This window comes from Hemicordylus capensis, chromosome 1, assembly GCF_027244095.1.
Source record: "Hemicordylus capensis ecotype Gifberg chromosome 1, rHemCap1.1.pri, whole genome shotgun sequence".
NCBI classification, from domain to species: Eukaryota; Metazoa; Chordata; class Lepidosauria; order Squamata; family Cordylidae; genus Hemicordylus; species Hemicordylus capensis.
This window is the reverse complement of record NC_069657.1, coordinates 165,064,837-165,089,504: the sequence shown is the minus strand read 5'-3', so window position 1 is coordinate 165,089,504 and position 24,668 is coordinate 165,064,837. Positions and strand designations below refer to the sequence as shown.

Genomic DNA, 24,668 nt, shown 5'->3' with positions numbered 1-24,668 from the left:
TCACTATTATGCTGAACAAAAGACATGTTTCAGTTATGGATAAGTTAACTGCTTTAAAGTATTGGAAATGAGCTGCAGACTAATGTATTCCTTCCTCTTCCTCACAAAACTTTCATTTTCTTTAGCAATAACCTGAGTTCCCCATGATGTACTGTATTAATCAAGCTGAGCTTAGCAGTGCCCTCCAAACCAGAATCAGAAATAGTGGGCCTCCGATTTCAGTTTGGAGGTTGATCACTTTGAGGCCACCTTCAGCCTCAAAGGCAGGATGCCTCTGAGTACCAGTTGCAGGGGAGTAACAGCCGGAGAGAGGGCAGCCCTCAACTCCTGCCTGTAGGCTTCCAGCGGCATCTGGTGGGTCACTGTGTGAAACAGGATGCTAGACTAGATGGGCCTTGGGCCTGATCCAGCAGGGCTGTTCTTATGTTCATAGTTTGCCAATCTGGGCACTATAGCAAGCAGACAGGAAACTGGAAGAGAAGCTGCAAGCAACAGAGAATGAAATGCAAGATTTGGAAGATTCATCTTTATGGAAGAGTTCCAACCCACACATTCTTCCATGTTTTTAACTTGAGGATAACTCCTCGTACAACCATTAGATTTCCTACCAAAAATATGTACGTCATATCAATTGTGAAAGAAGTGCATCATGCATTTTGCTGTTTGCTTTTTAAAAAAGCATAAAAGCAGAAGGAGATTTGCACTCTTAAATATATTTTAAGATGGATCATGCTGCAAACCTCTCCCTCATCAGCATGACCTAGCATCTGGTAGTTTCTAACCATGTATCGATATCCAAATTCTTCTGCCCACGCATTAAGATCACCATTGGAGGCTTCCACCAATGTCTCTGGGTGCTGCCACCTTCTGAGGTCAGGTGGATGACCTTTCTGGTAGTGGCACTCCAGCTGCACTAGTTCTCATGCCTTTCCAGCAACACATGGAATCCATTTTATTACCACACAGAAGACCGAGTTTCTTTTCCCACCCTGATGGTTGTGTTTGCTTATATTTATTGCTGTCTTAATTTTGCCATTTTAAATCATGCCATCATTTTTATTGTCACTGTACAGGAGAACCTCCATAGTTGCGAGAGTTCCATTCTCTGAGACTACCACATAGATGGAAATCGTGACTATAGAGGCATTGGGCCAACACAAATGCAGAGGTTGGGTTTCCGGAGGTTGGGGAAATAGCAAAAAGAGAGAGTAAAATAACCTTTTAAATGCAGGGGGAACTGGTCTACGGTGCTTCATAGATCTCTAGCAGTGCCCCCAAATAGTTAAAAAAACTGGCTGTAAATCACTGTTATCCCCAGTTTTCTGGGGGAAAGGAGCCATTTTGAGGCCCCCAATCTCAAAATGGCGGCTGGAAATGACCTCAGAGATCATTTCCAGCCACCCCGACCCATAGATATGTAAGGTTAAATCTTTTAAAGCCATTTTCCTCCATGTACACCAAGGTCGGTTGTCAATTACTCAACTGTGGATACACAAAACCATGGATACAGAGTCCACAATTAACGAGGTTCTCCTGTATTGTTTTATTATTGTTATTAATGACTGTTGGTTGCCTTGACAGCAATGCCAACAGGGCAAGGTATATAGTCTTCAAATAAATTCCCATTTATTTATTTGGATAATAATATATATTATTGAGAATAATATATTTAACAAAACGTTCATTTGAAACAGAGTCACTTCAGACATATTTAGGAATTGTCAACTAGCTGGTTAGTAACTCAGCAAGACAAAAATGCCAACAACATTCTAAATGAGGACAATTAATTGGTGCAAAGGGACCATAAGCATTTCTTAGTTCTAATACATTAACAAGGGCAAATGATTTCTCAGCAGTGCTTAATAAAAATGCCTAAGTATTTGCTGTGTACCTTCTCCTCTCCATTTCCAGCTGCTTCCGCTTTCAAACTTTCAATGTTCTGCTGGAGGCGTGCCATCTCTTCCTTGAAGAGCAATAAAATAATAACTGTTTCTTTTCATTAGCAAGCACCATCCTCTTTATGGAAACAGAAGTCAGAGTCGTATTTCTTTCATTAATTATGCATTAGAAAGAAGTCTGAGACATCCATGCAATAAACAAACTGTGGCATTCTGTGCTTAGGGTACCAGAGGCAAAAGTTCTTCATTATGTAAAGTAGTATGCCCTGTTGTCAATGGTCTCATCCTTGGGGTGTGGGGGGGATGGAATACAGAGTCTATTTCTTATGCAAATTAACCTAGAGTAACAGCCCAGGGAACAGCATTGGCTCTAAAATGCCAGCATAGTGACACTCGATTACAAAAACACACATCACCCCCGAAACTACAGCATACAAATGCCAAATGATGGTCTTGTACAAATCCCAAATAATTCTAAGGGGCAGCGCTCAATACGTAGTTCTCAAATACTTCAATAAAAAACTTGTTCTTCAGCAATATATGATAGGCATACCAAAAAAAAAAAAAAAAAGGACAGGGGCTGAAATTTGAACCATTTATGGGGTAACCTTCTGTCAATAATGTCCTGTCAGAATAAAACAATCATCATTTCTGATATTCATACTGTTTCCAAGTGACTAGCATACCTCTTGCACTACAGGAACCACCAATTAAAACTGAAGCGATTTAATATGTTAACTTGGCAACACATTGGTAACATACGCAAGTGTCAATAGTTTCCACACCACAGCTCCACCTGGGATTTCTGGCATGTGAACCAACCGTGTGATCCAGGTGAACTATGTGGCTGCTGTTTCTTTATGACTTCCAGGTCCCTGAAGCAGCTTCCATATGCTACTGCTAAAAAATGGAGCCCAACAATGCAGGAGTGGCTTTTTCTATGGTTACCATGTTGCAAAAGTAATGTATCAGTTCTTAGGGAAACCAATCACAGGGTCTTATACTGCACAAACAGATAGGCACAGGACCTCATCCCTTCTTGAAGGAAGCCTGTGCAGACACAACTTGGAGTGTTGTTTGTGAACTTACTCTGCAGTGCGCTCTGAATTCTTGCTCTTGACTTTTGAGATTCTCATTCATTGCCACCAGTGCTCGAAGTTTCTGCAATACACTAATAAAGACATTTATTGTTAGAGTTAAAAAACATTTATTCAAAAGAAACATTAAGCATGTGCTCAAACTTCTCAGCTACTTTAAAGCAACAACCAAGATGTGCCACAAAATGCAAGACAATAACTGGGCTGAATGACATACAAAAGCAACACTTTTAGAACCATGAGAAAAACAGTAGTTTCTAGTCTTACTAGTCAGATTTTAGATGCCTCCATCATCAGACATAGCATCACCTTTTGCTGTTTCCTCCCAACCCTCTTTTAAAACAGAGACAGACCAACCTCAGATCTTCCATTTCAAATAGATGCTATGCAGGGGAGGGTATAACCAGAATATAATGGCCGTGATCTAACCAAATGTAAAAGTGCTGCAGTCCCATTGATTTCATAAGAACAGCCTGCTGGATCAGGCCCAAAGCCCATCTAGTCCAGCATCTTGTTTCACACAGTGGCCCACCAGATGCCACTGGAAGCCTACAGCAGGAGTTGAGGGCATGCCCTCTCTCCTGCTGTTACTCCCCTGCAACTGGTACTCAGAGGCATCCTGCCTTTGAGGCTGGAGGTGGCCCTCCGACTAGTAGCCATTGATAGACCTCTCCTCCATGAAGTTATCCAAGCCCCTTTTAAAGGCATCCGGGTTGTTGGCTGTCACCACATCTTGTGGCAGAGAATTCCACAAGTTGATTATGCGCTGTGTGAAAAAAATACTTCCGTTTGCTGGTCCTAGATTTCCTGGCAATCAATTTCATGGGATGACCCCTGGTTCTATTGTTATGTGAGAGGGAGAAGAATTTCTCTCTATCCACTTTCTCCACTCCATGGATGATTTTATAGATCTCTATCATGCCCATCAAGTACAGTGGGACTTACTTCAAAGTAATCATGCAAAGGACTGAGCTACATGCTTGATTGGATCATATTTACTCTATTTTTGTAAAGGCTGTACAGATAGCACAAAATCAGGGAGAAATTTTTCAAAGGAAATCTAAGAGAACCACAGTTTTATAGCTCACTTCAGCCATAAACCCACTGGTTGGCCTTAGGAAGACACTCAACCATCTGCAATAATACTGACTTAATTCACAAGGGTATTTTAAGGATTACTCAGCTAATATAAGAAAAGTGTTGAACATTCACAATGTGCTAAGTATTCATGTGGTCATTCTGAAGTCATATTATTGTAGTCATTCCTAATCCTTGAAAATGAAAACAAATCTTAATTAAAAAATGATCGCCAACAGCACCTTGTTGCAACTGTACTAAAATGCAAAATGAATGTGAGAATCTAACCCAACATAAAAGCACATTGTGCTCAAGAGTGTAAACATCTTCCGGTAGCTTTCTTATTACTGTCAACTCGTAAGTACAGGATCAAGGGAAACTAGAGCTGGTATAAACAATGGACACTACTGAATTAATGTACACCATAAAATGTTGTGGGGAGAAGAGATAACAGAACACATACTTCGAATCTGCTTGGGATTCCACCGTTTCTAAGGCTGCCAGCTCCTTGTCCAGTTTTTCACTATAATTCTTAACCTAAATTGTTGGAATTAACAAAAGGGGTAAACACAGTGAGGAGATCAAGTCTGTCTCTCTAAAAAGATATGATCAAATTATGCTGGAAACAAAGCTTTTAAAAAAAGCAAATGTTGCTCAGTTTCTATCTACATAATTAAAAATCCTTGCCAGATTTATCAGGCATCTTTAATCTCCTAGAGACATGACCAGTTCTCCCAAAAAGGATCCAGCATAAAGGGACTTATCCCTTGGTATTAATACTAGGAACCAACCCCCAATCGAGTGTTCTTCTGCCAATACTGCTTCTCTCCAGCTCTTATTTGGCACAGTTCTCCCACAAAAGGGTGTCCACTGAATTTCAAGGACGGTACAGCCTTGAAACTCCTCTAGCCCTCTTTTACAGCAGGGGTACGAGAGGTATATGATCCTCTAACCTCTCAAACAGCATTCTTTAAGAGTTTTTGTTTGCAAAAGACCACCCAGAGCAGATGGGGCTGTATAGAAATGTGATAAGATAGATAATCTTGACACAATGTATTCATCAGTTTGTTTCTTCTTGCCTGTTTCAACATTACTGCTGTGTTATTACAAGATAAAGATGCCATCTAGTATTACATTTGCTTGGTACTGTGATGTCTTGAAAGCATAAAAAGTGAACCAAACAGTACAGTGATTTCTGCAAAAGACATGCTAAAGTTAAGTGATGTATTGGATGCAGAATCAGCTAGTCTGTTAAATACCTCCAATAGTGTTTGGCTGTGCAGGCCTTCAGATACAATTACTTCCACTAGCTTAGATGTAGCACTGATTGCAAGCACCAAGAAAGCAAAACACACACACGCAAACAAAAAACCAGATCTGAGATAATTTCTTCTTCCTTTAAAAAAAATAAAAAATTGGGTTTTTTGCTTCAACTATTTTACATTTACATATTTCACATCACCAGAAGTTAACAAGTTACATTAATGTGAGGCTAAATTAAGCTCTAGAGTAAGCATGATTTGAACAGGTTTGATAGATTTAATAGCAGGTAGCAGAAAATATCAAAAAAGGAGTTGGAAATGACAAGGGAAATCCAAAGTAAAAGAGAAACAGAAGACTATCACCAAGTTATATGGGAGGGAGCCACTGAATCTGGATAATTCAGGTGAGGGACTTCGATAGTAAGACCGAACGGTCCCTTAAGTGACAAGAGTAGTGCTAAAGGCTGAATGTGACTCCTATTTCCCTACATGGAGGCACACACACACTTTAAGCTCATTTATTTTCCAGATGACAGATATTGGTAAGGTGATGGCAGGGGGAAGAATACCTCATTCAGTGTCTTCTTAGCCTCATTACATCCTGCTTGCAGATCAGCAGATTTAGCCTGCAACTGTTATCAAGAGGAAAACAAGGGAAAAGCCAAGTCAACATCCACAAATTCAGTTGGATAGATCTTTTCACTAAAGTGCCACATTTCCGGCAAGTGGCAGTTACTACACATACAGCAATATTGGCCCTTCCATTTGTGCAAGAAGGGGTGTATTTTCACCAATCCCCACCTTGCCTCAGCCTCTGCAGCCCGTGAAAATCTACTCCAGAGGACTACAAGGCTCTCCAAAGCAAAACAGTATGCAGCATGGGAAGGCTGCAGAAGGAAGGACTGGGGGAATCAGCAAAAACAGTCCATCTCCTGTTGCACAAACAGAACTGCTCATGGAAGAGACTAGCCCTATTCAGACATTTTAAAAAACAACAACTGTACACAAGTATAGCCATCCCAGAGTGCTATAGAAGTCCCTCTCTGGTCATCACTCATCCCCTGGAGCTTATAGCAGCATTCATCTGAAGAGGCAAATGGGATAACTATGATGGTGGGCATTTCCGTGAGGTGCTGAGCCTGCCAGTCACAAAATGCCTGCCATCACACTTACAGCATTTGCTTCTACAGATGAATGCTGCCGTAACCATGAAGAGCGGAGGCGGGGAGAGAAGAATGATGTGTTGAGGCAGGACTTCTGCAGCACTTTGGGACTCTTGTAGTAAACCAAGCATAGAGCACATCCCCCATGCTGGGGTCGTGTGTGTGTGTGTGTGTGTGTGTGCGCGCGCGCGCGCTCAGGCTGCAGGCAGCATGCACACACATAGCCGGGTGGCAAGAGCAACTGGCTGAGGGAGGATCCCTTAATGCACCGTATTCCTCGTGCGGTGCATTGAGGGATGCCGGAGGATTTCCTCCTCCAACTCCCTGCTCTGCTCCTTGCTGTGGTGCGGCTCGTGTGCCGTGCAAGCAGCAGAGCCATTCCTCTTGCTCTGCTTGTGTGCAGTGGGGCAGGGAGGAGCCTGCCTCCCCACCAGCCTTTCCCACCGCCAGGTATGTTGGCCGTGTGCACGACCTGCCTGGGTTGTGATAGTTAATGCCATGCAAGGGACTTCAGATATGGGCAAGCATTTCAAAGTTCACATGGCATCCCCAGCTACAGTCAGAAGTGATACAGCCCACTGTTCTACCATTTCAATGTACCACCTCATTAGGGATGCTACATGTGCAACATTGTGGGTATTGCCTAGCAGTTCCTTCTTGAGATGTGGTTCCTTCCCGATCAGTATCACCCCTACGGGAAACTGGTGCAATGCTTTGTGGGAAGGTGCTGCCACATGGGTGCCTTCTACGAGCCCCCAACTACTAATGTTAACTTCATGGTGCATGAGCGAATTGTGCTGCAAGGGCTTCCGATACAAACTTAACATGTCTGCAAGAACTGCATCTGGTAATGGGACAGGAGAGGAGGCATACATTCCAGAACCAGTTTCAGAAGCCTGTCGTACAAATATCTTCTCCCAATATTGATGCTTGTGTCTCACTTTTCTAATATTATATTTTCAAGACACCTTCACAATTCAAGACAGCACACATGTCTTTGGAAACAGTATGAAGGTGAAACTCAGTTACAGACTATTTGATGCTTGGTGCGATTAGTGGTTTAGTAAACTGTTTGGGAATAAAAGACATAGTACTATTAGGAGCGGGGAAATGACTTGCCTAGCAAGCAAGAGGTTGCTGGTTCAGATCTCCGCTGGTATGTTTCCCAGACTATGGGAAACACCTATATTAGGCAGCAGCGATATAGGAAGATGCTGAAAGGCATAAACTTATACTGTGTGGGAGAAGGCAATGGTAAACCTCTCCTGTATTCTACCAAAGAAAACCAGATAGCCAGGAGTCGACACCAACTCGACAGCACACCTTCACCTTTACTATTCACTTTTAAAAAGCTGTAATGTATTATTTTATGTTGCAGAGTGCCTGCTATAATTGATCTTGACTGCTTATTCAAAGACAGAAACAAAAACATGAGCACTAATACTGTTGAGATTCTACTTTTAAGGAAATCTGTATTTGTGACCCTGGAAGGCTTTCGAAGCCAATAGTATATGGAAGATAAAAGGAAACATCAACTGAATAAGTCTGGCACTTGCCAGTTCCAGGACACACCTTGGTTTTTTTGGATCAAAAAAAGCAGATGAAATAAATTGGCCTTCCAATATGCATTATATCCATAGGATTACAGAAGCACACATGATACTATGTTAACATATACGCTGAAAAAAGAACACTGGCATAATAAGCAAACTCTGCAAAAAGCATGAGGAAACATAATTAGCTGAGCATTCCCAAGAAACAGGGTTGATGCTAGTCAATTATATTCTTCTCCATTTCATGAAAATGCTACCAGAAAAAATGGCAGATGGGGCAGAACAGATGGCAATAAAGTTGTGAACGGCACAGATTTTGACAGGCAAAACAATCATTTTAGTAGTGGCCAATGGAACATTTGCAGAATTATAGCAAGCCACCATATGAGGTCCTGGCATTTGGAAAAAGTATCCATGACCCTCTGAAAGAATTTCTATTAACTATACAATTCTATGTGGGTTTATAAAGTGTCATCTTAAAACTGGTTTTGTATTCAGATTATGAGATCTAAAATATAGATGCTTACCCATTGCTTGCGCACAAACACAGCTGATGAATTTAATTCCAAGTCAGCAGCAGCCAGTACATTAAAAAACAACACCCCAAAGATTTCAAGTATGAAACAGTTCAGGGTGTTCACTAATGAAGTAATAAGGAGGAATGAGAAAAGGTACCTTGGGGTGCACTCTGATGAACAAATGTAAATGTCACAATTATTTCCATAGAGATTATTAAGGAGTGAGGACCCTATATCGACACTTACACACATGAGTAAGCTTCTGATTATGTCCAATGAAAAGGATCATATTCAGCAACAAATGGGAGCCCTCCTCTTTCCTGACTTTGGAAATTAAAAGTACTCCTTTCTATGGAATACAGAAGCACTCTGGGATGGGATAAAGCTAGCAACATTCATATGAATTAAGGGTTTATGAGTACCTTTGTCTTAACTGGAGTCCATATTCCTGCTCACCTCTCTGATAATTGGATCACTCTAGAATAGTTTTTAATAAGGTACCCATAAGGCAGAAATTCAACATGCAACTTCCCTCATCCTGAAGGGCCACACTTGCAAAGGATGCACTATTGAACTTCTGTCTATTGCAAGCTCTTACAGGCACATGATTTGTTTCTTGGCAAAAAAAAAATAATCCAGTGCAGGCCATGTTCAAATGCTGTTCTTTTCTTCTTAAGACACCTGTGTTGCAGATTCCATTAACATGTGTGAAGCTACAAAGTACTCTTGTAACTACTTCTATTACAGTTTGTCAGTTTGTTGCAGCAGAAACAAAAAGGATGATGGCCAGAGGTATCAATATATTGTTACTATTTCTTCTTTAATGGCTGCAGGATGCTAGGCCATCAGCATTGTGGCAACAAAACAATATCAACTTCTGTATCACAGTGTTTTCCAGAATAAAACAAGGGCATTTTGTTGTGCTGGTCTCCAAGCAGAAGTGATAACTCTAGTTAGATACGTTGCTAAGAGAGATTTCTTCAGCGTTTGTTGTTGCTTTGTGAGGGGGTTTTTTTGGTCCACAAACATAGCACAGTCTGGTGCAGCAGCCGGCCAAGTGATAAACCACCCAGAACTAATCTGATAATAAATGACTGCAACACTTCCATGTTTATACAGTATAAAACATGCAAGTGTCCCCAACATAAGGCAACCTGCTATCTAAACCCACTCTTCCCTTCCCCTCCACAAAGCTCCTTAACATTTTAAGGGAAAATATCCAAAAGGATACAATGTTCAATACGGCTACATCCAGCTGCACAAAACTGTGACTCATCAAGCCAAAAGCAACCAAGTTGCCAAGTGCCAAGGCCTGCCAGGTGTTTGACAACTGCCTTTCTATTTACGTTTCCAAGCAGACAGCAACACCGAAACATTTGAAACATTTGCTAAGCTCCTGATGAGCCACAGTTGTTGTCCAGTGGGCTGCATTGGCAAAAATGCAGCCCAAATACAGACACAGTGTCCTATAAGAGCCAATTGCACATGGACGCAAAGAGGTCAGATTACACCGCCATCCTGGAAGCGACTGCATTCTTTCTAAGGACTGATTCCCAGTTTGGGACTGTTGCCTGGTCCGGTTTTGTTACTGGAGGCCCAAATGGCATCAGTACCTTTCATTAGCTTTGGGTGGTACACCAGCTGACATTCCAAAACAAGATAAAAGATATTTGTTAGAAACATACTTCATCCAGTAGTTTGGTTTTCTGTAAGATCTGCTTGTTTAGAGATGCAACCTTCCTTCTGTGCTGCTGGGCAGCGCCAAGTCTTTCTGGACGCTCTTCTGCAGAAAGTCCCGATTGCTGAAGGAAGAGCATACAACCACTGCATTACTGCTTAACACTTTGTCAAATTCAGAAATAGCATACCTGTTGCTAATCCCATGCGTGGCAGCTCTTGCAAGATTTCACAAGTGAGGGGAGGGGAAGAGGAAGGTGAGCGGCCAGTGAGAGCCAGCCGCCAGGGGAGGAAGCAGAGCCCAGGCCAGCCATTGAGGGAGAGTGAACTGGGGCTGAAGGGAGGAGGGGAGAATGAACTGAGGCTGAAGGGATGGTGTTGGGGAGACAGGGAGAAATAGGGGCACAGATGCTCTCTGCCAGGTCTGCTATTATTTATTTATGTTCCCTGTTTAGAATAATTACATGCCACTTTTTCAAAAAAATAAAGTTCTCAAAGCCATTTACATATGAAAATAACTTTTTTTTAAAAAGAAAAGAAAATGGCTCCCTGTCCCAAAGGAGCTCACAAGCTAAGCACCACAGGAATGCTATGCTGGGTTCAATCGGTAGAATCGCTCTTCCCCAGCTAAATACAAGAGACACGCCTCTTCAAAAAATGTCTCTCTACGCAGTTAGTAATTACTAGTGTAATCTTTGCACAGACCCACTCTATAGGCTGTAGGGATGGGCCTGGACCAGTCTGGAGGCCATTGTAAAGGCCTCCGGACCGGTCCGGACCTTGGTGGTTTGGTTCAGGGGTGGGGGGTAGCTTTAAGAGCGGCGGGAGGGTTTACTTACCCCTCCTGCCGCTTTCCCGCTCTGGCGCCGTAATGTTCAGAGTAATTGGGGCGGCAGGATACCTCCCTGCCGCCCCTTCCCCGCTGCTGCCTCTGATTGGAGAGGTGGGACCTACATGGGCTAATTTGTGCCTTTACATCCATATTTGTTCTAAACTGCTCCAAGGGCCAGACTCCAGTGGAAGAGTGGGATATAAATGGTTTAATAACTAACTAACTAACTAACTAACTAACTAAATGCACGAAAAGGAGCCAATGAAGATGCCTGAGGCCTCAGAGCTCCACAGACTGCTCTTCTGCCCAGGTCCAGAATCAGCACCAGCAGACGGCAGGTTCCAGCTTTAGATAGCTCCTGTCTATATCTAACATGCCCCATGAGGCATATGCCATATTATTAGGGTGCATGTAAAATACACACCATATTTTTAAATCTATCGATGGGAAACAGAAAACTCACAAATGCGAGGGACCTACTGCAGGGATGGTGGCATTCTCACAGGCCATTGACTTTTCCCGAGAGAACTCCAAGGGCGACAAGTGTAAACCAGATGGCCTGGTTCAACAACAGAAAGCTGGATCTAACTTTTTAAACTTTAATACTATATAATAAAGTTGACACCATGTAATGGTAAGGTTTTTATGGAGCAGATGGGTTCAGGCCTAGCTGGCGCATTACATAGCCAATCCATATATGCATGTGTGGAGAAAAAGGCAGAGGGGGTGCTGGAAAAGCAGCCCCTGGGCTTTTAGAATAGACCATGTGATGCTCACTTACTCAGAAATTGAGTTGTATTCAGGAAGCTGTACTCAGGAGTGGCTAGGACTTCAGCCTAAGCTGCCCAGACAGAAGGCAGCAATGGCAAATCATGGCACCTACAAAGCAGGGGCTTGGAAGAAAACAGGGGTTTCTCCTGCGTCTTCCTTATTCTTGGGCTGCTGGGGCAAATACTCCTCCTCCTGACACTCCAACATTTACTTCTGCATGCTTCATCCCTAAGAATAAGCAAACCTTGGATGGCAGATTTTGGAAGGGAAAGTGGTAGAAGTGTGGTAATAAAAAATAAAGTCAAGATATGAGGAACAAACGGATGGACTTTTTGGGGGGAGGGGGAGTTTGGCTGTTTCAATAAACATTTTTCCTGTGGAGATGAGCTTTGCAGAATGTACTTGGAACCACAGCTATAATTATGTTTTCATTGATAGCCGAACAGCACTGCTTCAACTGCATCAAAGGGCCCTAGTAAACAACCCATGGCTTTTTCCAAAACAGAACCAAGGAAGATGCAGCCCTGAAAGCTGAAGCCTTAATAATCAGTTGCTTAGTATGCTTTGCTAAGCCAGCCAGGTAAGCTACCTACCTTTACAGCATATTCGGACACAATCTGCTTGATCTCATCCGATTGAAGTCCAACGATCTGGCCGACAGAGCTTGCAGTCAGCCTGCCCTGCAAGTACAACACAAGCCTTACGCCAACAGTGGTTGCAATGTTTTGGAAACTAGTACAATTTGATATGTGTGTTTCTCTCTTCTCAGAGAGAGGTTAAATACAAGGCCTGGCCTCCATGAAAGCAGCAGCTAGGATGGCGCTTAGGGGCAGGGTGTACAGTGAGAGGGTACACACGAGCTTGGAAGGGGTGTGTGGTGTTTGCTGGTGATACGAAAGGGGCACAAAGATGGAGATGGTTGGAAGAGGAGCCAACAGCTGCCAAGCCTCCTTTGGGGCCATAAATCTGTCCCCAAGAACAAGAGTGGGCCAACCTTTGCTATATGGAGCTTTTGCAAAGCATACATGGCAACGGCTCAATTACTCCAACACCCCCCACTGCTGGCTTAAAGAATATGTTACAGAGAAGAAACATTTTGGATCTTGTACCCTAGAGAGTGCAAGGGAGGCATATCATTGCAGACAAGTGAGTGGGTACATTAACAGATCAGGAGAAGTGTGTGGCAGATGCCGTGGCTGAATATTCGGATCAACAGAAAGTAGTTTGCATACTTCGTACTGGAAGAATAAGCATTAATGTGAACGCGTCTGTGCACTGCCAAAGAACACACATTGTAAAGCGACAGAACAAAAGATCACTTGTGAATTAGAAAGTGGGTCTCACTAGAGTCTGGCTAAGCAAGAAGGCTCTTGCAGAGTGAGGTTCCAAGGAGGATTGGCATGACATGTCTCTCCTACTGATCCAGTTAAAATGTCGAACAGTATGTATACCTTTTAGGCAAATGCCCAACAGGTAATACAGCTGCTGAGAGGCTAAAAAGCCTTTTGAGGAACAGCACCTCCTAAGCTTTCTAGGCGTTTCCATGTGTCAATTTACACTGTAGTCTAATGCCTCAGGCAATCTCAGTCCAGTTAACCCTATTTCAAAGATTGTGACAGCTCTCAAGCTAGCTTGCAGGTACACAGAGAAATGGTAGGCGAGTGCAAATGGAGAATGATAGGTTCACATCCTCTATTTTTGCCCTCTCTCTTTTTGTTTCCAAGACACAGTTCATCCAAATTTCATTTCAAACCCCCACAAAAAGGGTATCTTTCAGACAGAATAACTCTGGTATGAGTCATATTTGCCAAGATCTTTTTTCATGCTGTTCTATTAACCCGCAATGTAGATCAACGTGCTGCAATAATAATTTCAAAAGTTAAACAGAGCGATGTGACAAACTGCAGACTACTTACCTCTTCTGTTCCCATTGCCGCCATCTCGGTCATCAGAGTTTTAATACGAAGCTGATCAAGAACAAAATGACAAGATGAGAACTGCTGGTTTCTAAATATGTAGTCTGTGTTTATTGTATTTGTCAGTCTCCAGGTGTGACACATGGCATAGCAAGAAGAAGAAGAAGAAGAAGGAAGAAGAAGAAGAAGAAGAAGAAGACACTAACTCCAGTCACAGGTAACTCAAAACCAGAGTTGAAGGGGCCAGAGGCTGCCAAACCCGTATGTCCGAACGTATGACACTCCAGTGAAACTCTGATACCACATGGAGAGCGACCCAAGGTTTTGCTCTCCAAACTCCACTTTGAACCCTGAGTTTTTCCATTCAAACCTGAGGTTAACAGCCACCTGCATTACATGTGAATGCTGAACTTCAGGCTCAGCTGTTTGAAACTGGAGTTGAGAGTGAGCTCCTCCCTCCCTCCAGCAGTGATTGGCTGTGCGGGCTGTCCTTCATGAAAGAAGGAAACCCCCCACAGCTAGTTCGCCCTCCTCTCTGAAGTCTCCCTGACTGCAGAAAACCAGCTCTCTGTTACATCTGAATCCAGACAGGAGGGTGAGAGTGGGGAGCGAAACCGTGGGTTCAGTGGAATGCGGCCTATGTATGTTTATAAGGATTTCAAAATGGGTTTAAAAATGAAGATATGCTTGGCTAAAGCTATAAAAACAGTCTCAATAGTCATGGTATATATGATACACAAGCATTCCCTTTTTCTGTAGACATGGCTCCTCAACTTGTTCTGCATGGGAACTATTGCTCAGTGTTCTTGAGCAAAGCAAGGAGCCTAGGGCCATGTGGGAGGAGCCGACATTGTAGTTCCTCAGCACACCAGCACAGATCTTTCAGGATATTGCACTTATACTAATATGGGAAGGAGACACAGGTTCCTCACATGGATCACTCCGTAATGGCTCTCAAGTTGCCAGTGTTAACAGAACAGTTACACACACATGCACTCTTTTTTGTTCACTAAGTGATTCACACGCATAAAAACAAGGCTCTCATCAGCAAATTCAACCAAACAAGCAGAAGAGCATCAGATACTGCTCCTCTAGCACAGGCAAGCATGAAGCAAAGAACCACCATCCTTTTATTCAGGTGCTCACAGCAATAGCATTCCCCTCCTTGGAATAGATTTCTGGGTGTGGCAGGGAAAGCTCTCTACTGGTAATGTAAACCAACTTTGGAATTTCTAGAATAATAATACTCCATCTATTCACACTTAACATTTTGCACATAAGAACAGATATACAAGCATAAGTACATATATGCTACACTAGTAGCAAATGGCATGTGCCTAACTGGCTTCATTTCCACATTAGTTTCCAAAACCACTTCACTCCATCTATGTCACTATAAGCTTCTTGGAGGGTAGGATACAAATGCAAAACGTTGCACAGAAAATGCACATGTACTACTTGCAGTTGAAACTGTCCTGCATGTATTTTGTATTCCAATATCTGTACAGAAGAATAGAGAGTGAATCCAGCCTGTGAGGGTACACTCCTATTGGTACAAACTGGCAGGGGTGCAGGGAGGTAAGGGACAGAATTTCTTCATGGCATGAGAAATGACACAACCTGTGATTTACGCTCTTCCCAATTATTACTTAATTATTACGTTCTTATTTTCGCTCTTCCCCAATTATTACTTAAGTGCACCTCTTCTGCAGCTTGAAGGTCATCTTCAGTATAGGTCTCAATCTTCCCTACTGATGCAATCCCTGCAGGCAGCACCATTTTCTTTTCTTCAGCCTATTAAAAATTCCAAGAAGAAGGTGTAAAAGGGAACAAAAGACATTCTTGCAGAAGAAAAACAGGAGGTGACACTCCAAATGCAGACACAGAGTGAACAGAAAGATACCCACACACATTAAACATTCACTCCACACACACATATACCACACCTAACAAGAAATATACTGCATGAACAAAACTCTACCAAATCATCTCCTTGCACAGAATTCCAAGCCCTCTTATTACAATGCCAACAATGTAAACAGGAAGTGATGTACAGGAGGACCTCGTTACTTGCGGATTCAGCATCCGCAGTTTCACGTATCTGCGGTCATGTAATTGACACCCAATCTTGGCATCCGCAGAATCCCACCCCCCAGGGGAGGGTTAAATTTGCATATCCATGGATTGGGGGCTGGCCAGAAATGACCTTGGAGGTAATTTCCGGCCACCATTTTGTGGCTCATTTTACAAGAAAGGAACAAAAAAAAAAAATGCAATTTAGTCTCAGGTGGGGGGTGGGTGGGCATTGAGTTGGAATTGAGTCTCTTGGGGGGCACTGCTGGAGACCTGCAGAGCATGGTAGGGCACTTTACTTGGCTTTTTCTTGTGCCCCCCCCCATTTTTTGCCTCTTAGGAACATAACCCCCAGATTTCCATTGCCTTAACGCCTCAGTATTTGCAATTTTAGTATCCGTGGTACTTGCTAACAACGGAACCCCCGCATATCCCGAGGTCCTCTTGTACAGTCAAAGCCATATTTTACAGGCCTCAGCAAAGCAAGTGTGAAGTGGCTTGAGAGACTGTATCACTGCTGCTGCATGATACTTGAGTCCCTTCCATAAAGACTACAAAACAAAACTATGTTACTTGTTCTGCACAAGTAACATATAATGCCACCTGTTTTATCCTCAGCTGGCTCAAAGCCACAAGCAAGGAAGACACATTATCTAGAAGTATAGGTAATCTAGGCTAAAGAACTCTTCATCCTCAGATACGAGTTTTAACTGAGGCATTCCAGGTTATTTCCCCCAGATAGACTAGCTTAGATATCGGCAGAGACTTCTTAACAGCCATTCAACACACCACCAGATTCTTAACCTGTGCTCTCAAGGATGCCAGTGGGCTACAGAATGCTTGCCGAGAATTGTCAAGGTCACAACAAAACATAATGAGGAAAATGCTAAAAGGCCCTTTTCAGAACAAACAGTGACAAATGTCAAATTAAAAATTCAAATAACAAATTGGCTCAGAGTTGTTTTGATGGACCAAGGGGGCGGGGGGAAGGGTGATCAGCAATACGGAACCCACGAACACAAATCTAGCATCCTGCCTGCCTCCACCTCCACCCTCCCCACACCATGCAATCAATATAGCTGAATTGGAGAACAGACAGAATTGTGCCTCAATTCAAGAGTCCTCTGTGGGGACCCACACAACAATCTGCATTGTTCACAAAGACAATGCAAATCATAATAGCGATGTTCCCACAAATTGACTTGTGCAGCCCCTCTTACAGCCCCTACAAATCCACTCTTAAGGCTCAGGGGACCCTCTGGAGCAGCATGGGGTTTGGCACAAGGGGCTGTTGAGGGAGGGGTGATCAACAACAACAAAAATCACTCTCCCCCTCTTGAACAAATAGAAGTGCTTTCCATTCATGCAAACCCAAGTCAGGATAAAACTCTTGATTTCATTTTAAAGCAAACACACACACATTTATATCTAATCCCACTCCCGCCCCCCACAAACAGAGATGCCCCCAAAAGCTACCAATCAAACAAAAATAAATCTTAAACAATTTAAAAAATGCAGATACTAAAAATGCAGCAGCAAAAGGATGTCAACTAAACAAAGAAAGAGAACAAAAGCAGCACAGCATAAATCAAAATGCGGCTGGGACAAGAGTGCCTGCAAGTGTTTCAAGGGCACGGACTAGAAATCTAACCTCCCAGCGCCAGGAGTTCCAGAAACTGGGTGCCACAAAAGAAAAGGCCCCCTCACCACTGGCTGGACGGCTGACAGAAAGAACACCATTCTATCCATCACACATCACCTTGCATCATTCTTTGATCTAGATTTTGATCAAGTGTCTTACCTTCTCAATTTTTCCTTGTCTGCTGAATCCGTACCTCCTATAATACATAAAGTGGGTGGGGAGCAAACAGACCAGATTTTGTGCCTGGATTGTACTTCAAATTCATAAGTGTGGTTTTTTGCACATGCACAAGTCAGTTCTCAAGGCTTTTTAGAATGAAAAAATAGAGCTCAGGGTTAGTTGCACACTCCAAATAAGCTGTAAACAAATGTTTTATAGATTTATGTACAGTAAGTGAGTTTAGTTTTCTGTTACAACACCTTTCAGTATCAACAACTGACAGAGATTTCCACACCTTTGCTGTGCAGCAGTGTCAAGAAGTAGTAAGTTTGCATTCCTATACAGGAAAATATAATTACAGCTGCTACAAATAAAAATAAACCTTAACTGTTAGCCAGAGACCCCAGACTACCTGGGCACCCACCACCATCTTCCGTAAAAGCACACTGTGCTTGAGAACTCTGCTTGTGGGCTTGTTGCTGAATTGCTAATGAAAATCATTTCCATTCCAGGAGCATCTCAGTGTTGTCCTCCAGGGCATCAGCCTCCTAATCTCATTCGCTTTATTTGCTCTTTCTGTACTTGCCCTTTCCGCTGAAGTTCTAGTTTAAACATCTCCTGCTGCCGCTGCAGTATTTGGTCTTCCCACAAGGGACTAGGTCATCTCTGCTCAGACAACCAGGTCTTAATATGCTGCAAAGATTACCCAAAACACAGCATAGATGTCTAGGAATACAAGACAAAAATTCTCCTTATTTAAACACCATTTTTAAAAATCATGTCATTCTAAGATGGCTTTTGTGGTTATTCTGCTGTGCTTTGCTCAGTTGCAATAGATACATGCAAGGACCAAGGCAGGAATAATAATGAGCAACAAGCATTGCAAGAACACCCTGGAGGTAGAGGCTCAAATCGTTTCTGTGGTTTGATTACTCCATGGCCAGGGAGAAGTCAGTGCTGATCAGCAGCAGTTTTCAGCCCATGTCGTTCAGTGGCCTTCTGTCTGGCCAGGAGCAGCAGAAATCAAGAGGTGGAGCTGCAGAGAGGCCAGGCAAGAGCTACAGCACTATCTGCACAAACTACTGGAACTGGCACTCATCAAGCGTGCCTAGCTCTACTCCTCATGCAATCCTCTTGCCATTCCTGAATATTCTCCACTGTGGTAAGGGGTTACGACTTACACCTGAGTGCCAATTCTGACCACACCCCAAGCTCCACATGAAACGGGACTCTCGTGCAGTTCAGTGCATGGGCAGGGCAAGCGTTGGGACTGGGTAAAACCAGGTATGAGAAATATTAGTTCCACTCTATTCTACACGAGCCCAACCCCACTTGAATTCTAGGTACCACCTTTTAAGGAGGACATTGATAAGCTGGAGGAGGTTCAAAGAAGAGCTACAAAAGGTGGTAAGGGGTGGTTAACTGTGCAGCTCTACCTGATGAATGGCCAGCCTGCAGGCAGCATAGCTCTCAGGTGGGGCAGGAGGAAGAGGAGCCACCACTGGGAAGCAGAGGCAGCTGCACCTCCTTTGACACGCCCTCCCCCACCCCCCGCTCATTAGGACAAGCCGCTACTGGTAGGCACACACTATATATTATAAAGCAGTTTTTTATTCTGCTTTTTTTTTTCAGATTAATTTTCATCAAAAAATGGGATGATGGTTGGGTCATTTTATGTAGTACCCAAACAAACACAGACTTGCATGTTCAGACACGCTCCCTTCAGTATCTCCAAAACAGGAGCACTTCTCATCATGCCGTTTCATTTGGGCAACTAGGCCTTGCATTTCTTTCTTGCACCGTTTGCATTTTACACACATGCCTGTCTTACCCACAGGTACAGGAACGTCATTAAGATATTCCAAAATATTTTGGGGATCTTTCATGGCCTGCTGCAATCATAGGCGTCTCTCTTCTATAACTGAGAGTATAGGAGAACCTCATTAATTGTGGGTCCAGCACTCATGTATCCGCGGTGGGGTAATGGACACCTGACCTTGGTATACATGAGGAAAAGAACAGCAAAGCGGGGGTGGGTGGGTGGGTGGGTGGAGCCACCATTGGGCGAACAGGTTCAAAAAACCCGGGCCGCCCCCCCCAGGGGCCACGCCTAGCAGCCCCAGAACCACCACCCCCTGCATTCGATGACAGATGCCAGGTCCCTGCGTCTGACGTCTGCATCTACTTAAGGCAAGCTGAGGGGAAAGAGCAACAGAGCAAGCAAACAGGAGTAAGCCCAGATATGTGTGTATTTGGATATACATCTGGACCAGCATCTAGCTGTGGATGATAGTTTGGATGAGTGCATCCAAATGCACATTTTGGCAAGTCAAGAGCTTCTGAGTGAGGGCAATATGATTTTGTCTGCCCTCACTGACAGAGCCATGTAGCCGATTTTGATTGGGCCCATGATGTCATCGCATCTACTTTGTGATCAGTTGGAATAAAAATAGGTGTGAACAGGCTTTTAAAAGTTGCACAAAATATGGAGTTCTCACCAGACTTTTTGGCTACCCAAATGGCAACCTCCACATTGAAAATCTATCATCATGAAAATTCAGAACAGAGCAATTAGATACCAAACAAGAAGAAACGTTAAGTAAGATGCAAATTCCAGTAACAAGGCCAATTTGAAGTTAAACAAAACACACACACACACCAAATACTCACAAGAAATAATCAGTGAAACTAAGAGGAAGGATAACAAACGAGAGGAAAACCATAACTTGTTTCAGTCTTTCCTTGAGAAATGATTAAGACAGAAACTGTAAAAACTTCCGGAAAAAATAGATTTTGGCCCTTGACATACTGTACTGCTTACATTTCTTCCAGGTGGAATATGAAAACTGGAATTAGCAAGTGTAAAACTCAACAAAAATTTATCACATGTGATTGTTTTCTCCTTGGACAAACCCTAAGGAAGTGTCTCCCCACATCCACTGCCTAGCTTCCTTAAGTGCCAAGTACTGTATATCAATGTTTTGAAACAATATATCATCACCATTGTAAAACAGTCAGCAAGAGACTGCATTCACATATTCATTGGCTATGTATAACATACATCTCTTCCCCCACACCCCAAAAAAGAGATGAGGGGAACAACAGTGCAGCCAGGCATATGTACATACTGCCCACATCACAATTAATACCATTGGCACAATGAGGGGCTCCCATTCACGGCGGGCAAGTCTGTGGACTGGTCAACCTCCCTTTATGCTCCTCCCCACTTTGCTACTGGAGGAAATAGCCTGCTAACCAAAGCTATTCCCTCATTTTGTTGCTTGGGGTGCCCTGCATCATGGCCTCCCAGGTTATACACCAAAGGGCAAAAAAGACAAGTGCACACATGCACAATCCCGGGAGACTGTGATGCAGGGTGCAACAAGGTGAGGGAAGAGCCTTGATTAGCAGACTATTCCCTCCAGTAGCAGAGTTGGGAAGGAAGCCGCAGCAGCCCGAGGAGGAAGCAGGAGGTTCCCTGCTTCACAGCAGACTGGCTGCCTCTTCTCCACTGTTAGTTTCTCTCTGGGCTGGCTTGACTCTGTAAATTATATTTTAACAGCCATGGGCTGTTTTTCTTTTTGGGTGTGTGTGGGAGGGGTGATGGTCGCTGCTAGAAAGGTGCAGTGGCTGAAATCAGTGGCTGTTACTCATGAGTAGGCCCACTGGAAATAAGCTACGTGGTTTTTCCAGCTAGCATCCTTGCCCATCTGCTACCTGCTCAATCCCAGATGGCAGCCACCACCACTGCATTTGACTATTGTACACTGAACACATTCCCCACTCTCCTGTATTTAGTATTTAGGAAGCCTTCTGTGCGCGCACGCGCAGAAAGCTTCCTAAAGAATTTTGCAGACGGCAGGGAAGGGGGCGGGAGGACATCCCCCTGCCGGTCTGGAAAAGTACTTTTACTTTTGCAAAGTACTTTTGCAAAGTAAAAATACTTTTGCAGACCGGCAGGGAAACGGGCGGCAGGGGGATGCCCTCCCGCCCCCTTCCCTGCCGTCTGCAAAAGTCTTTAGGAAGCCTTCTGTGCGCGCACGCACAGAAGGCTTCCTAAAGACTTTTGCAGACGGCAGGGAAGGGGACGGGAAAACATCCCCCGCCGCCCGCCCGTTTCTAGCTAACTTGAGGTCGGGTCCAGGGTGAGATTTAAGGGGGCGGCAGGGGGGCTTCAAGGGGGCGGTGGCAGCAGCAGGGTCTTCAAGGGGACGATTTTTTTAACCACGGAGGAGCCAGCCATGTCATTGAATGAAGCGCGTGGCGAGGGATCCTGCCGCCGGGATTTTTTCAGTAATTACGGCACCAAACTGGAAAGCGCGGGAGGGGTAAGTAAAGCCCCCCCCGCCCTTAATGGAACCCCCCACCCTACCCTCCCGAACCCCGAACCGCCCTGTGTCTGGACCGGTCTGGAGGCCTTTAGAATGGCCTCTGAACCGGTCCGTGCACATTCCTACCCGGAATGCAGTTTGGAAACCATTCAGCTAAGAGAATTAGCTTACCTGCCATATTCCAGAAGGGTGGCGTGAACTTTAGATTCCTCATCGACTAATGTTTCTGCTCCTGCTTGACGTTTGTATTTCCTCTGTGGCTTGTAGACCTCCTGCAAGACAACAAATGAGCACTGTATTTCAGATTTAAAATTATTAGTAAGAGGATTATAAATAAAACAACCCAGTCTCTATATGTTATTATTATTTCTTGTTTACACAGTCAGACAGGTGTTATTGACTGGTTTGTTTTATCCAGACATCGAGTCCTTCCCAAGGACCTGGGATGCCAGAATTTTATCATCAATAATGTTGAGGTTATTATAGATATCACTGCAGAATATAGGCTGTTCCCAGTAAAGTTGCTTTTTGTAATTGGCTGATGGTGATTTCTGTGGCCCCTATGGTGTTGAGGTGCTCTTTAAGTTGTTTTGGTATTGCACCTAGGGTGCCAATTACCACTGGGATTATTTTGGTCTTTTTCTGCCACAGCCTTTCAATTTGTAGATCTTTGTATTTGGTGATTTTTTCTATTTCTTTTTCTTCTATTCTGCTATCCCCTGCTATTGCTATGTCGATTATTTTAACTTGTTTTTCTTTCTTCTCAACTACAATTATATCTGGTGTATTGTGTGGCAGATGTTTGAAGTTGGAAGTGCCACAATATTTTTGCATCTTCATTTTCCTACCACTTTTTCAATTTTATGGTCCCACCAATTTTTGGCTACAGGTAGCTTGTATTTTTTGCAGATATTCCAGTGTATCATCCCTGCTACCTTGTCATGCCATTGTTTGTAGTCAGTCTGTGCGATCTTTTTAACAACAGCTGATTAGGTGGTCCACTGTTTCATCTGCTTCTTTACAAAGGCAGCACTTGCTGTTTGTGGTTGATTTTTCTGCTTTTGCTCTTATTGCATTTGTTCTTAGTGCCTGTTCTTGTACAGCCAGTATCAAACCCTCTGTTTCTTTCTTCAAATTGCCATTCTTAAGCCATTGCCAGATCTTGGTGATGTCTGATTTTCCACTTATATTGTGCAAATATTGACCATGCAGGGGCTTATTTTTCCATTTTTCTGCTCGGTTTTTGACTTGTTCTTTCTTGTAGGCCTGCTTTGTTTCATTGGTGTTGAATAGTTTCTCGTTCTTGACCATTTGAAGTGCATCTTCTTCACTCTCATTGATATATTCTTCAAGGCCTCTTTTCTCCTCCTCTACTGTTTGATGGACTTGCAGCATTCCTCTTCCACCTGAGCTGCGAGGGAGGTAGAGCCTATCTACATCACTGCGGAGGTGCAGAGCATGATTGATGGTCATGATTTTCCTGGTCTTACTATCTAGCATCTCTAGCTCTGCCTGGGTCCAGTCTATTATTCCGGCACTGTATCGGATAACAGGTATAGCCCAGGTATTTATGGCTTTTTTGGTGTTCCCGCCATTGAGTTTGGACTTGAGGATTTTTCTAACTCTCCTGATGTATTCACTTCCCATTTTTCTTTTAACTTCAGTGTGTGTGATGTTAGCAGCCTGGAGAATGCCCAAGTATTTGTAATGTTTTTTCTCTTCCAGGTTCTTGATGCTGCTTCCATTGGGCACTTCTATTCCTTCTGTATTTGTTGTTTTTCCTCTGTTCTTTATTAATGCAGCACACTTGTCTAGTCCAAACTCCATTGCTATATCGCTACTGAATATACGGACAGTGTTTAGCAGTGATTCGATTTCTGACTGGGACTTTCCATACAACTTCAGATCATCCATGTACAGCAGATGGTTGATTTTACTTGATGTTTTATATGTTTGGTATCCGAGGTCTGTTTTGTTTAGTATTTGTGAAAGTGGAGTCATGGCGATTACAAACAACAGAGGGGATAGTGAGTCCCCTTGGAAAATGCCTCTTCTAATGCTAACTTGTCCAAGTGTCTCGCCATTGATTGTTAACTGTGTACTCCACATGCTCATTGCTTTTTAAATAAATATCTGAATGTTTTTGCTGACACCAGTTGTTTCTAAACATTTTAGTATCCATATGTGAGGCAATGAGTCAAAGGCTTTCTTGTAGTCAATCCATGAAACACTTAGATTGGTTTTTCTTCTCTTTTGTCAATCAGCAGCTGGTCTTTTGTGCCTCTGGTGTTCGGGCAATTTCCTTTTTGTTCAACTGGAAGCTGTTTGTTATTAAGTGTTGCATTACTTCATCTGCTATTATTCCAGTTAATCATTTGAACATGGTTGGCAGGCAGGTTATCTGTCTATAATTACTTGGAACTGCACCTTTTGCTGGGTCTTTCATGATGAGATGAGTTTTCCCCGTTGTTAGCCATTGTTCAATATCACCGCCTTGCAAAGTGTGATTGAACAGTTTTGATAGTTGTTTATGAAGGCTTGTTAGGTGTTTAAGCCAAAAGCTATGCAGTTCATCGTTGCCTGGTGCAGTCCAATCTTTAATTTTCTTTGCTCTTTCACTTATTAATTCTGGTGTTATTATTAGATCTAGCATTTGTTGGTTACATTTTTTGACCTCTTTCACCCAGCCTGCTTTTTTA

General features: G+C 43.3%; 1 protein-coding gene across 4 annotated transcripts in view; it reads right to left on the bottom strand.

Moving 5' to 3' along the window:
- CCDC93 (coiled-coil domain containing 93) overlaps positions 1-24,668 on the bottom strand; it is a 65,137-nt gene that overhangs the window by 16,941 nt on the left and 23,528 nt on the right. For all 4 annotated transcript variants that reach the window (XM_053260132.1, XM_053260157.1, XM_053260146.1 and 1 more), the window contains 10 exons: positions 22,141-22,241; positions 17,639-17,675; positions 15,466-15,558; positions 13,765-13,815; positions 12,442-12,528; positions 10,254-10,370; positions 5,904-5,966; positions 4,536-4,609; positions 2,988-3,069; positions 1,892-1,963 (listed from right to left, as the gene is read on the bottom strand). In XM_053260132.1, the coding sequence (XP_053116107.1) occupies positions 1,892-1,963; positions 2,988-3,069; positions 4,536-4,609; positions 5,904-5,966; positions 10,254-10,370; positions 12,442-12,528; positions 13,765-13,815; positions 15,466-15,558; positions 17,639-17,675; positions 22,141-22,241 (777 nt within the window). The remainder of the gene's footprint in view (positions 1-1,891; positions 1,964-2,987; positions 3,070-4,535; positions 4,610-5,903; positions 5,967-10,253; positions 10,371-12,441; positions 12,529-13,764; positions 13,816-15,465; positions 15,559-17,638; positions 17,676-22,140; positions 22,242-24,668) is intronic.